This window comes from Poromitra crassiceps (genome assembly GCF_964638095.1).
Source record: "Poromitra crassiceps genome assembly, chromosome: 23".
Lineage (NCBI taxonomy): Eukaryota > Metazoa > Chordata > Actinopteri > Beryciformes > Melamphaidae > Poromitra > Poromitra crassiceps.
The window spans coordinates 21,279,007-21,293,669 of record NC_139639.1 but is presented as its reverse complement, the minus strand read 5'-3'; the positions used below and the strand labels follow the sequence as shown (position 1 = coordinate 21,293,669).

At 46.1% G+C, this 14,663-nt stretch overlaps 3 protein-coding genes across 4 annotated transcripts; 1 reads left to right on the top strand and 2 right to left on the bottom strand.

The window, feature by feature from the left end:
* Positions 1–1,592: 1,592 nt before the first annotated feature.
* On the bottom strand, positions 1,593–5,637 carry dhrs12lb (dehydrogenase/reductase (SDR family) member 12-like b; the record flags this gene model as incomplete). The annotated part of the gene is made up of 10 exons (XM_083659062.1): positions 1,593–1,759; positions 1,930–2,067; positions 2,521–2,611; positions 2,836–2,940; positions 3,118–3,179; positions 3,561–3,642; positions 3,780–3,875; positions 4,414–4,496; positions 4,613–4,746; positions 5,582–5,637. 10 exons carry the CDS (start codon positions 5,635–5,637, stop codon positions 1,593–1,595), a joined length of 1,014 nt encoding a protein of 337 aa, XP_083515188.1.
* Positions 5,638–6,016: 379 nt separating this feature from the next.
* ap1s3b (adaptor related protein complex 1 subunit sigma 3b) lies at positions 6,017–10,682 on the top strand. 2 transcript variants are annotated; one of them, XM_083658912.1, is made up of 6 exons: positions 6,017–6,156; positions 7,611–7,789; positions 8,463–8,571; positions 8,746–8,883; positions 9,675–9,735; positions 9,889–10,682. In XM_083658912.1, the coding sequence occupies exons 1-5, from the start codon at positions 6,154–6,156 to the stop codon at positions 9,714–9,716; spliced, it is 471 nt and encodes a 156-aa protein (XP_083515038.1). In that variant the 5' UTR covers positions 6,017–6,153; the 3' UTR covers positions 9,717–9,735; positions 9,889–10,682. The 2 variants fall into 2 exon arrangements, with proteins under 2 accessions (XP_083515038.1, XP_083515039.1); XM_083658913.1 differs by lacking the exon at positions 9,675–9,735.
* A 797-nt stretch (positions 10,683–11,479) lies between these two features.
* Positions 11,480–13,405, bottom strand: scg2b (secretogranin II b; the record flags this gene model as incomplete). The annotated part of the gene is made up of 1 exon (XM_083658894.1): positions 11,480–13,405. The coding sequence occupies one exon, from the start codon at positions 13,403–13,405 to the stop codon at positions 11,480–11,482; it is 1,926 nt and encodes a 641-aa protein (XP_083515020.1).
* Positions 13,406–14,663: the final 1,258 nt, after the last annotated feature.

Sequence of the window (14,663 nt, the reverse complement as noted above, 5' to 3'; positions counted from 1 at the left end):
GAGAGAGAGAGAGGAGAGAGAGAGAGAGAGAGAGAGAGAGAGAGAGAGAGAGAGAGAGAGAGAGAGAGAGAGAGAGAGAGAGGTTTCGGAGATTCCCTCTCCTGAGAGAAGCCGGCTCTGTTCTGGTCAGCTGACAGAAACCGGGCTCTCAGCTGTCAACTGTCAAACCTCCTGTTTACAACTTGCAGCAACCAGCAGCAGGCGCTCTGGGAGAGCGCGCGCTGCCTCTTATCACTGATACAAATCAAGGGGTCCACCCGCTATGCACAAATCAAGTCAAGAGGAAAAAGACGAGATCAACAAAAAGAAAACAACGCAATGGGCAGTTAACAGCAACACACTGAGAGACGTCCTTGTACAAAACATACCTGGACTCCAACATACTGAAAGCAGATAGTTTTCACTCTACTCCTGCCTCGCGCCATTTACGTCTTATAAGACCCGCAGACGTTAACGCAGAGAGTTCTCTCTGCATGTCACCACATACAGCCCCCGCTGCTCTGTGTTACTTCCTGAAACTCGATCGCTCTTAAATGTTAATATACTTGGCAATACGTATCTATCATACAAAATAAAGCAGCTGCCAAACGGTAATGTCTTCATTTAATGTAGAACGCAAAACATCGTTAAACCCGCATTCCTGTGATAAAGTTAACGTTTGAGTCGGCTTTAAAACGGAGGGTGGTGGAATAGTGGGAGGGACTATTTTATTTCGTGGAAGACTGATTTACAGTATGAATAACAGACATTTAGCCATTTAGATTGCTTTATTTATTACACATGGAAATATAAATGACTGGTCTTATTGTTTTGTTGGCAAGTGACCATGGTATAATGGTCGGCTTCGCCTCGGACGGTTCACGCCTCTCGCGTCGTCCCTTAAAAAGTGATAATGTACACCTCGTCGTACATTAACCCTTACTTATTAGTCTTTGAATAGAGTACTGCAGGGATTATCTATTTTTGTAGGCTTACCAAGAAATTGCCGCCATGTTGGTTCCATAGGGGGAAACTGCTATGGGATTCAATATTATCCAGCTCCAACCAGGGGCAGTACAGAGCATGCCCCTACAGAGCACGCCCATAGGCGAATCCGTATCCAAAGTGCACCTCAAACAACTTTGGTCCAGGAAGCGCTACTTTCCAAACAAGAAAATGTTACATAATAAATAAAAAATATCACCTTCATCCCTGTTGTGCAGTAAGAACATCCTCTTCATGTTTCTCTTGTCTATACCTGAAGGACATCCTTGCACTGTATAAGGACTCCCCCTAGGGGTTAGTGTACAATAGGCACAATGCATATCCCCCTATATATTCAAGCTCACATCTACATACATATTTTATACACAGCTAGTACATGACCTCTACAAATCACTAGTGAACGGAAGGAGGAGAGACGGGTATAGGTTAGTTACTGTCTACTAAGGGTTTACTATTCACTGTCAATACGTGCAAACCCAACACAAGGGATTATACAAGTGTCTGAACGTTTAATATGATAGGCCTATATTATGATGGCTGGCAACAAGTGTGTTTTTCTTTGATGTTCTGTTTGTTTGGCTGTTTGTCTTCTGTTGAGAACCACTGGTTTAGGCTATATACACCTCTGCCACTGCTCTGGGAGGGGTCAGCTGTGTATGGGGTTGCGCCTGGGTGGCTTTGGCCAGGCTCTCCAGCTGGGCCATGAAGCTTTCAATCTCTCCAGTGGAGCTGTAGGTCCAAGCCAGAGGCAGGTGGGCTGGGACAGCCTTCCGATCTGCAATACAGGTGTGTCCACAGAACACAAGATGATGACAATATGCATACCATGCACATTTTGTGGTAAATCCCAGGTGGTTGGAAGTGTCCAACATGAACAGAAATGATAGGAGTGTCATATGTAGTTATTGTAGTTTGAGTATATGAGTCTGATTTCATACAGCTCACCTTGGAAGAACTGTCCGCTGGGCATCCTGGTAGCGGCCCTAGACAGAGCCAGCCACACCACAGTGTCGGCCCCTTGCTCTGCACTGCGCAGCCGCTCCCCCATCATGTGGTGGAACTGAGGCATCGACGTAGAAACAGCTGGAAGTGGGAAGGAAGGTTAGTGTGATGATACCAAGTCAAACTGAGCTACTGTTTCTATGTGTAAATGAAACTCACACAAACTATGCTTCCAGTACTAACAGATTAAGTAAGAATAACCAGGAATTATCTTCAGTCAGAGCCAGACTCAAAGTGGAGTGTGCATTAAGAATGGAATCAGTGGATCCTCCACGTACAATTTAAAAAAACACACTTTAATCATCCAAGAGGAAATCTCCTATAATGCATACTTGTGACCCCCCCCCCCCCCCAGCAATGGAAACAAAATATAATGCATTAATATAACCCTAGACTAATATAACCCTAGCTATGAAAATACTAAATTTTAACCTCCTATCCTGAAGTATTTTTTTTTATAAATTCAACTAATGCCTATTTTACCTCTGGTGTGTGTGTAACAGAGAGAGAGAGAAAGAGAGAGAGATATTGTACCTGGAGTATCAGCCCAGCCTGGATGCATGGCAGAGAAGTGAATGACAGGATTGGCTTTGGCCCAGTGCTCCGTCAGCACCACCTGCTGTCTCTGGTAGGAAACAACACATTGTCGCCTCAACTTAAAAAAAGAAAGCTCTGAGCTCCGTCTTTCTCAGCACTTTAAATGTATTTTGCATCACCCTTATGTCTTCTTTTCCAACTCAATGTTGAACCAAGCGAGACAGAATTTTAACACAAACCTGGAGCTAAATATTTATTTACCCTGTTGCTGCTTCTCTCTGATAACCTGGACCACATTCTGCGCTGCTATACCTTGTTCTTGGCGTAGACCATGGTGGCATCAAAGTAGCCCCTCTCCGACTGGAGGTTGTGGACACAGAGTTTCTGCACCAGCATGCCTCCTGAGGACACTGTGATCTGGGAGAAAAGAGACGCAGTGTGGATGGACAACAGCGGCATTATGCTGTCCAGATGAGCTGTGTGTGTGTGTGTGTGCGTGTGTGTGTGTGTGCGTGTGTGTGTGTGTGTGTGCGTGCGCGTGCGTGTGTGTGTGTGTGTGTGTGCGTGTGTATGTGTGTGTGTGTGTGTACATACCACCCTTGGATCCCGGCTCCTCTGTATAAGTGGTATAAGAGTCTGGGTGAGGATGTACATTCCTAAGGGGGAAGAAGGGGAGGGGGGGGTAGGATTTTTTCATTGTTGATTATCTGACGATTACTTTCTCGATTAATCGATTAGTTGTTTGATCTATGAAATGTCAAAGATGACGTCCTCAAATGTCTTGTTACAACCGAAAGATATTCAGTTTACTCTCGGAGGAGTAAAGAAACCAGAGAATATTCACATTAGGAAGCTGGAATCAGAGAATATTGACTTTTTCTTGTCTTAAATGACTCAATGGATTATCAAAATAGTTGCTGATGAATTTACTAGTTGACAACAAATCGATGAATCATTGAAGAAGAAGAAGAAGAAGAAAACAAAAACTCCAGCAATCCACATGGAGCTTGGTGAGCAGCAGGAGGAAGAGGTCTCACCCAGAGTGTTGGTAGCAAAGTTCTTCTCCACTCCCTCTGCATTCACCTCTCTCTTCTTCACCATACAACCTGCATTGTTTATCTGCCACAAAATTGAAAAGTCAAGCAGTTTCATCCAACATCAATGACAAACGCATCCGTTTGCAAAGTCATTTGAAAGTATTTTGTTAAACTTAAACTTATGTGCGGTGAAGAATAAAGGAGATGCCCGACACCTACCAACACGTTCAAGGAGAAATGCTCCCTCTTGAAGGCCTCCGTAAACTCCCACACCTTGCGTGTCTCTGACATGTCCAGAATATGGATGTGTACCTCCTAGAATAAGTAATCATTTGAGCTGGTCTCTCTCAACAAGTGTGGCTTTTGTCTCTCTACAACAGTGGTTCTCAAACTTTTTCATGTCAAGGACCCCTAAACTGACACAAATTATACCACGGACCCCCATTTGATAAGATTTTGTCCCCGGGTCCCCCCACCTGATAAGGTTTTTTGCTTTTGGGTGTTTTATTACAGAATCTGTATGAAACACATGAGCAAAATAGTCATACATTCTGTCATTTTTGGATGAAATTCTAGTGAAAATAAATTTCCCCTTTTTCTGGGGACCCCCTGGGAACGCCCTCACGGATCCCTGGGGTTCCCCGCACCACACTTTGAGAACCACTGCTCTACACACGTGTACACATGTGTACACACGTGTACACACACACACACACACACACACACACACACACACACACACACACACACACACGTGTATACACACATGTGTACACACACACACACACACACACACACACACACACACACACACACACACACACACAGTACACACACACACTCTCTCTCTCACTGTATTCCCAGACTCCTTGACAATGTCTGCCCTGGCCTCCTCTGCCTTCTCTTTGTTCCTACACACCATGTGCACCGTACCACCTGGAAACAGAACGGCTACATGAGTGTTTACTCTACACACATGTCAATAGTGTCAATAGTACATTGATCTTTGCGTGTCAATATAGTGCGTTCATCTTCATATCTTCGCCGTGTACCTTTCTTTGCGATGGCCATGGCGGTGGCTTTGCCGATGCCACTGTTGGCTCCGGTGACCATGAAGGACCTTCCCACCACAGACACATCTAGGTCCTTGGCCTCGAAGGTTTTAAATGCCGCCTCATATCCACTCCTGAAGGCAAAGTCAATACATCAAAACACACAAGACAGGCCCACTAATCCATCTCTGCCTGCACATTTGAATTATATATCAACAAAGTTGCCCAGATTAAGTTTGACTAATGTTTAGGGCTGTACCGAATATCATTTCTTCAGATTTGAACATTCTAGGCTATCTGAATTAGGATATGCCACAATATGTTGACTGGGAAATAAGATAAGGCTAGGCTACATATCAAGAAAATCATAATGAGGTCTTCAGAAAACTGTAATCTCTCTCTCCCTCTCCATCCCTCCCTCACTCACTCACTCTCTCTCTCACACACACACACACACACACGCACACGCACACACGCACACACACAAAATGTCAGCATTTTGAACAAATATTCAGATGTCAGAATGTTCGAGTACAGCCCTACTGTTTTTTCTTTTTCCAGGTCTTAGCTCTAATAAGAAATCAGTCAGCTGATGATGTGAGAGCCATCTACATGACTAGGCACTTCAGCTGTCAATGGCACTATTGTAACTGTAGTGTGTGTGTGTGTGTGTGTGTGTGTGTGTGTGTGTGTGTGTGTGTGTGTGTGTGTGTGTGTGTGTGTGTGTGTGTGTGTGTGGTCCTGCAAGTGCCATTTAGTGTGATTAGTCCTCTCTTCAGTAAACTCTAGACTTCAGTAAATGTGGTTAATAATTCCCAGCCCTGATAAAAACTCACTAGGCTATAGTCTACCTATATCTTAACTGGAAATCACAAAGTAGATCTCTGAAAGCTGCCCCTCTCCAAAATGACTTAACAGCTAAGCAGCATCAAAGCAGCAAAACTCAGATAATAGATTCAAGATTCTGACCTTGTGTATTCGTGGATTCCTTTCAGAAACCAGATGATATTGCGGTACAGAGACATTGCTGCTTCTCATCATCAGTGGAGCACACAGCAGCGCACTGGCAGTGTGCGCGATGGGTCACAGCTTCCCAGTCAGTGACACAGTCACTCACCACTGTCTGTGGCACATTGATTTCACGTGCCATTCACTTAGCGCTCTCTACCGACTCGCATGGGAATAACACACGACAAGTCAGCCACAGTCCGATCAGGACAAACTTTAAGCCAGGCTACAATTTAATTCAGGCATTAACATCATGTAACAGGCAGTTATTTTAGAAGTGGTGGGCTGGTCAGCGTGCAAACACCTTTTTGTCTGAAGTCAAATAATAACCAATCCAGTGGCGAGGGCGTGCTGACGCGGCCGAGCAGCGCTCCAGTGCTAATTTCTAAGGGGGGAGGAGTTAGTTACCAACTTGCACACTGGACCGGAGGGGTCGATTATGTGTTCGGGCGGACAAGTTGACCCTTTGTGAGGGTTGAAGGATTTTGTAGAAATATTTTGTGAGCGTTTATACCACTTGGCATCGCGTCAAAATGGTAAGTTTGATTGCTAGTTGTTTCTTTGCATGATAAAAGGATATAGGTCAGTCGTCCCTGACGACGGTGACAAAGCTGTTCACCTGTTGTCGGTGACAGGTATAACGTTGTGCAGCTTTGTAAACTAAACTACACTACAAGACTTACTTTTCCAACAAAGGCCCGCTCGTTGTACTTTTAGGCCGCCTGATCCCACCCGATTCCACCTGCATCGCTGTGTGCGTATATCTATTCTAGGGTATAAGCGATACTCGGAAGTAAGGTGTCAGGTGTGCATTTCCTCAACCTGTGAGTGTGACATGGTCCCTTCACTAAAACAGGTTTCGTGACTTTCCATGGAGCCCGCCCTAGTGGCAGTTTGGTGCTTTTCATATCCATATGCCTATCTAGAGTCTAGACTAGAAATACCCGTATTACTCGCTCCGTCATTATTATATGAATGCAGTGTTTTCTATAGCCTAATCGTATCAGTTAAATGGCATCAAAACAATCGTAGAAATACGCCAGTCATAATGTTCTAATAATAGCCTAATCATTCTATCAATTGTTTATTTTATGTCAAATTTACATACAGTGAAGTAAGATGGTTCAGAAGTAGGCCCAACATATCTGAAGACCCTTTCCCTCGTTTTGTTAAGACATCACCAAGTCCTCAAAATAGGAATGAATTTACAAACTTGGCTCAACTGTTGACTTTGTAGTTTTGACCAGATTGTCCATCATTCTAGCTTCTCTGAAATCAACAATGAGAGGAAAACCTAAAGGAAACAGTGCAGCAGTGTGTGGCTCCTTAAGCCAGGGTGGGAAGTAAACACCAATTTCAGTTTTGATATGTAGCCAAACAAAGCTTGGAGGAAACACTAAACACTGTCCAGCTCTCTTGAGAAAAGGAAAGGAAAACCCAAACACCCATTTCCTCAATCATTGATTGACCTTTTGCCTGTGTCCCTCAAGCATTTAGTGATGGTTTTTGGTCAGTGGAGTTACATTTTAATGAACCGTGCCAGCAGCAAACCACAACTTTGACCCCTGGTGTGTTTGTGTGCTTTTGGAAATAGTTCATAATGTCGTAGAATCGTAGATGTGTAGAAATGTAGCGATGTGTAGAATGACTGAATCAGGCTCTGCGATTCTGTGTGTGTGTGTGTGTTCATGAGCAGTGTTGCCAGATATAACGGATGCTTTCCAGCCCAAAGACCGCCCAAGCAACTGCAGATATGGAAACAAGCGACTGTCCACCCGCCCAAGCCCATTTTTTCCCTGCACAATGCAACCCAAAACAGCCCAATTGGCGGGAAACCGCCCAATCTGGCAACACTGTATTTTGTGCATAGACACACTTACAGCTGCACTCTGGTCACCTTGTCACATACCCTATATGTCAAAACCACCCCCCCCCCCCCCCCCCAACTCCCCCCTCCATCTCTCCCCTGTGCTTATGTCCGCTTGGTTAGATGCGCTTCCTGCTGCTGTTCAGCAGGCAGGGCCGGCTGCGTCTGCAGAAGTGGTTCACGCCCACACCGGAGCGCGACAGGAAGAAGATCATCAGGGACATGACCACACTGGTGTTGGCACGGAAACCACGCTCCTGTAACTTCCTCCATTGGAGAGACCTGAAGATTGTTTACAAGAGGTGAGTGCTGCCCCCTGCCAGCGTGTCTAAACACCGTACTACTCTCACCTCATATCTCACAAGTATCTCTTTCTCAGCTCCCAAGCCCCCCACACATGAAGTAAAACAGCATCGTGCCCGCTGTTTTATATGGGGAGAGCGCTGCCTCCCAACAATGCGGGGGCGCTACCCTTGGCGTTGCGCACCGCTCGAATTTGCCACCTTATGCTGAGGTCAAAGTTCATATTGTTTCAACTTTAACCTACTTACTGCTGACCTTTCTCCGCTCTACCTATTCACCTTATGGAGCCCCCCGCCCACTTGACCCATTGCGTCACCACTTCCTGTTCAAAACGCCGGTGGTTTTACCTGCTCAAACTAGTCTGACCCACCTGGTCAAACCTAGTTTGACTCACATATGAGTGAGACTAGGTTTATGAGTCACAGGAAGTGTAAACACGATCAGAACTTCCGATTGTGTTTACACTTCCTGTTAGTCTCTCAAGCCAGAGTGTCTCTTCTACATGAGGTGAATAGCAGTGAGAGAAGACAATATCACTTATGTGTGGAGGCAGGTTTAGGCAGCAGTGCATTAGGCCTACTGTATGTCCACTGACACTTAGCTCTGTCATATCATTGACCCTCCTCTGGGGATTTAGCCAAATCAATCATTGGTTTGTCCCCTTGTTCTCAGGTATGCAAGCTTGTATTTCTGCTTGGCCCTGGATGACGAGGAGAACGAGCTGTTGGCCCTGGAGGTCCTTCATCGCTACGTGGAGCTCCTGGACAAATACTTTGGCAATGTATTTCATCATATTTCACCTTCTCTTACTATGTATTAGATTAGATTAGATTATACTGAACTGTATTTTTTTTAAATTTAAAATACAAATCTGTCTACATAGTGCACTCTGCAGCATTTTAATATCTTCTCTTGAAACCTAATTGGCATTAATCCCAGTCGTGCCGCCCATCAGGTGTGTGAGCTGGACTTAATCTTTAACTTTGAGAAGGCCTATTTTATCCTGGATGAGTTTCTGATGGGAGGGGAGATCCAAGAAACCTCCAAACAGATTGTCAATCGCTCCATCGAGGCGTCAGACATGTTGCAGGAGGTGAGACACACACACACACACACACACACACACACACACACACACACACACACACACACACAGTGCTAGCCATCTGTGATAATGAGTACATAACATCTGTGGTATAGGAGTCACCCTTATAATTAATTAAAGACCGGTGACATGTTTGGAATCAGTACACACACATTACATTGATTGTGTCTTTTAATTATGGCTGTGGGGAAGTGTGAATTGTGGAAGGGTCCAAAATGCCTAAAATCGATTTGTGCCAAATATTAACACTTGCCATGAATTCTTTACCAAGCTCTGACACGGAGGCTTGATTCTTTGTGATTTGTGTTGAGTGTGAACTGTGAACTTACCAGCAAGTGTGGCAGGTAGTCGGTGTGGTAACGAGTCCAATTAACAGAGGTGCTGCGGAGTCCCTAGTGTGTCCCTGTCTTTCTCATAGCTAATAGGCGTCTTTGGACGACCCATATTACCCGGTGCTCCTTTTAGATTTGTTTCTGTCTTGCTGTCTCGCTATCTCTGTGTCTCTCTCTCTCTCTGCCAGTGTTAAATTGCAAGGGAGAGACAGATTCATTTCCCTGGAACTTGTTTGTTGTAGTTTGAGGCCTTGGCTGCTTTTCCTGCTTCTCCTGTAGGTGACCGGCTCTGTGTGGTACTGTAGTTCACTAGCTGACTTGGGTGTGTCGTGCTTCGCCCTCTCCCCCCTGTGCTTCTGAGGAGGGCTGACTAACACTGCCATCTAGAGTTGGATGTGTGTAACGTGCAGTGTAGCCCCCCATTCATTTTGACCATTATCGCTTCAGGATGCCAACAGTGATTGGTATGAGGTGGAGCTGTTTGGATGACCTGAATGTGGACAGAAAGGTTAGCGGCTCTGCTTGTGTCAGTAAAGCGTGTGTAGTGTTCTCTGCACTTTGATTAACGGGGTGGTGTGTGTAGATGTGTGACTGTGAATATTCATTGCAGCCTTCACACTCTTGGAGTGTTTCATTTCCACTCTGTGTGCCCTTTTTCCAGACCATGGAAGAGTATATGAGCAAACCTGCGTTCTAACTCCAGGAGGACGCAACATCGGGCAGGAAGACTGGAAAATAATGTACTGTAGATGAGTCAAAGAAGTTTCTGAGTATGGAAATATGATCGCCTTGTGACTTCTTCAAATGCAACTCTATTTGGAAGTAACTTTAAATACTAGTAGTTCATAGTCCCCTGTTCAAGTGAAGGAAGGGAGAGATATGCTTTTTATTCCCTTTGTTCAAATTCATCGAAGTAGGCCTAGAGATACTGAAGATCAGGGACATGACAATCATAACCATGAAGTGCTTTTTAGATTAATAAATGTGGTGATTTTTATATTTAAATCATATAGTGTATTTAATATATTGGAAGTGAATGGTTTCATTCCAAAAACACTACATATTCACTTCGGGGAAAGAAAAGTGCTATCTGAAACTGATAACTTCATATTTCAAAAGCAAGATGTTTCAGTCTTAAAAAAACACAACTTGACTCATAACTTCAATATTAACCCATAATGGGCTTTAATTTCATGCCAGCAAATATTTTGTAAGATGAGTCGTTTTTCCACTCAAATAGTGGATAATTAATTTTGGAATGAAACTGCTCATGTCAAATCCTTCACTGTGTTTATGTAGCCTATAGATAACCTATTCCACAGCTGGCATGGGTGGGACCATTAGTCTTAAAAGGGAGCGGCTGCTAAGTGTGGGCGTGAAGAATATCACTGTTTTATACAACGTGCAATTTGTGATGTTGAAGCCTCTGATTAAAATATGTATTTTGATAACTTATCCGCTTTGACTCCTCGGGTTCTTTGTCGTGTGTATTTGTTGATGATTCATTCTGTGTCGACTTGAGCCATCCAAGTTCATAGACTGTATTAAACCCACATCATTATGACAAAACATTTAATTGATTTTCTTCAAACATTGCCTCTGCTTGGAAACCCTGGCAGTCAGTTTGTTGCATTGTGTGATTTAATAAGTCAACACAACTCGGCAAGAAGGAAAGTAGTGCCGCTGATGCTTTATTACCTCTGACTCACACATTATTGAACATGTACAAAATGGTTTAAAAATGAGCATATATAATATAGCACAACAACTGGTAGGCCAACAAGACAGAGCTTCGCAGTATGAAAGGGTCGGAAGGCAGGCGACGGTCTAATCTTAAGATTTGTAAATAATGTTTCCATAATTATAACACTAAATCCACGAACCCTGAATATATCACGAGTCACAACAACACTCGTTCTTAGCCCAGCACGCTGCCCTAACGAAAAAACCCCATAATATTCCTATATTCCTACAGTGAAGTGATTTTACAGACATTATCATACTTTATTATATTGTTCTCAGTTTCCTACAGTATCACTAATACTCCTATGGGGAGTGTGATATTCTAAAATGTATTAGGCTATAATAGGATTGCTATAGTTCTTTTTCGTTAGGGTGATATTGATAACGGCGGCTTCATATAATAGAAATTGGTAATGTAAACTAGATCACGTCCACCAGACTGGTTATTTTTGAGACAGTATAAACATATTCATTATATGTGCGTCTTGCTTGCAGGGGGGACAGCCAGGCTACATCCCAGCCACTGGCTTCCCACGGTGCTCTTCCTCTTCACTCGCGGTCTGTGGAGCTGTGGAGGTCTTGGTCACTGTCTCCTCTCTCCCCTGCTGCTCTGTGGGCTTTACGCGCTCCTCTGTGGCCACCTCGGTGTCCCTCTTGGCCACCGGGCTGCTTCTGTCAGTGTCTACTTGCCCCAAGTAATCCTTCATGGCTTGCTCGTACAGCTCGTACGGGAACTGTCCCTGCTTCAGCAGCTGTGCCTGGGTGTCTCGCTTGGCGATGGTGTTGGGGTACTCTGTGAGGATTTTGGCAGCCAGGTAGGTCGTCACCTCATCTTCCACGTCGTCATCATCGTCGTCGACATCTGTCTGCCGTTTCAGCGGCATCTTGTTGAGCTCGGATAAAAACAAGTTCTCCCTGCGCCCAGAGGGAGATGGGACTCTGGCTGGAGCCGGGGCTGGGTTTGCAGCAGGGGCGGACGCCACCGGTGTGACTCTGTCTGGCGATGAGGCGGGCTTCACAGGTCTTTGCATCACAGGATACTCGTTACTGATCGTCTCCACGCCGATGATGTCTAAAAAGTCCTCTCTGTCCATGTCCTCGGGCATGGGCTTGCTCTTCACCGGCAGTCTATGGCTGAAGTATCTGATTTTGGGCGGGGTCTGGCCAGTCCTGTAGTGTGTGGTGGCAGCTTGGTGGCCGCGGTGCAGCTTCCTGAGCTCCTCTGTGAGCACCATATCGATCAGGTCCTGGGGTGGCACGTGCAGCTTCATGGAGAGCTCCAGCAAATCTTTGAAGGTCCGAGGGTCCATGAGGGAGGGGCGGATCAGCCTCTTCCTCTGCTCTCCGTTCTGGTCTCTCTTCTGGGTCTGGTCGCTCATCTCCAGCACCTTCAGCAGGTAGTAGTCCACCAGCTTGGTGTCATCGTCGGCCTCCTCTTGGTTCTGGCTGGCGCGGCGTTGCATCTCCTCTCTCTCGGCGGTCTCCCCCTCGTCTGCCATGTCACTCTGCAGCGCCCTGTCCCTCTCCTCATGGCTCCCGTTCACCAACTCCTCGGTCTCCTCCCTCTCCTCCACGGGCACCCAGTCCTCCCCTCCAGCCACGTCTTCGTAGGCCAGGTTCCTCAGGCTGACCATGTCGCCTTCGTCCTCATCCTCGTTGTCCCCGAAGACGTCTCCTCTCTTCTGGCCCATTGTGGTGGGCATCCTCCCGAGCTCTTCGAAGATGGAGCGTAAATTGGCGAGGCTCTGGGGCGTGTACTGCTCGTCCAGGTCCTCCGTGGCCCGTTTGTACGCGTCTCTGTTCTCCTCATCCTCGAACATCAGTGGGTATTTCTTGTGGGGTCTGGGGAAATTGCCGTAGTCTGCCGGCGCGCTGCCGCCAGGGCCGCTGGTGTCTTTGGCGCGGTGCCTGTATGCACGGCGGTCGCTCCTGGGCGCCGAGGCGGGACTGGGCCTGGCGTCCCTGCCGGCCTGGTCCTGCAGAGACTTGAGCAGGGCTTTCACCAGCTGCTCAGCGGAGACGTCCGCTCTCTGCACGGGGGCGGGGGGTGCCTGCTGGCGGTCCCCGGCGGTGCCTGCCTCATCCTGGAGCGAGGCGAGCTGGAGCAGCACGCGGAACTTGTCCACCTCGTCATAATCCACGGGCTGCTCCTGCTGTCGGCCCCCGTTCCGCTGCTGCTGCTGCTGCTGCTGCTGCTGCTGCTGCTGCTGCTGCTGCTGCTGCTGCTGTTGCTTCAGGGTTTCTATGTACTCCAGGGCTTTGATCATGTCAGAGCTGGGCGGGTAGGCAGCTGCAGCTGGCGGCCCCTCGCTCTCCCCGCCTCGGAGCCTGTGGTAGCGGGGGAGAGACGCTACCCGCACGGCGCATTCATGGAGGAGGAAGGCGAGCAGCACCACGGCTCCCCCGGTGGGCAACTTGAGGTGGAAATGCAGCATTATAGGCTATTACCTGTAGATGAAGAGAGGAAGCATGACATGTTGGTGACAGCTTTCAACACTGCAAAGCCAAAATTAACCTAATCCAGGACGACGTTATTATTTTCGCAAATAAGTAAAGTCACTATAAGCATTGCCTAAGTGAGTCCGTTTTGAAAGAGGATATGGATGGATGTCAGAGTTTCCGCTTGGCAAATTGAATGCTGCGATGCCGTGCTTTAAGTGATACAGTCTACATCACAGGATGAGTCACTCACTCCCCGTTGTTATGGGCAACCTCAGCTCAGCATCTGATTTCCTCATCACAACATAAACGTCCATTGGAAAAACCAAACCGTTTTAATTAGTTAAATCGGCAATACATTCCTTATTACTATCTCCTCTTGTTGATAATGCGTTTACCACACTGATAAGGTTCAAACATAAATTCCCGAGATCTGCGAGAAGCCACACTAGAGATTATCTTCCAATCCGATACATCTGGACATTGATTTTAATTACAAATCAACATAATACTTATTGGAATGTGTGTCTTACCTTTGGCAATGAAGCTCAAACAGCAGTGAAGGTATATGGCATCTCCTCTGGAGCGCTACTGCTCTGTTCTGTTTTCAGCACTTGGACAGCTCCCTCCCCCGTTATATGAGGCAACACCTGACTCCCGCGTCATCGCAGGACACACGCAATAGCCCGTCGTAAGAAATCCATATAAATGATTTAGGTTTATGATATGGCATGCTGAGGAGCCCAGCGTGTTTATAAATAGCTCGATGCCGTCTGTTGCACAGTTCCGTTCTCTGGAGAGATCCGTTAAAGTCTAGATGCGGATACCGTAGCTACACTGGCATCATGGATGCAGCTCTTATCTGCCAGTAATGTGAGCGATGTTTTATGTGAATAATCATCATCAGGCTAATTCAACGATTCACTATGCACGAACACGAACACAGCACAAAAATGAGAGTTCCACATGTTTAATTTGGAACTACAGATTTATGTTTAACGGAAAGTAGACTATGTAGCTAAATAGTAACAACTAACAACACATTGACACAACATAGCCTATAGGCTAGGTTATTGGCTAATCCATGTGATGTTGCATATCAACTCAGTGTTATAGCACATTGCACTAGAGACGTGGATGTGTTGAAAATGACCCATTCGCAATAGCGCATTTTGATCGCACCTTATCTGATCCAGTAGCCTACTATGTTGTAGTCGTCACTTGCGGCAGATGAGGAGTTAAACCCGCCAGCGA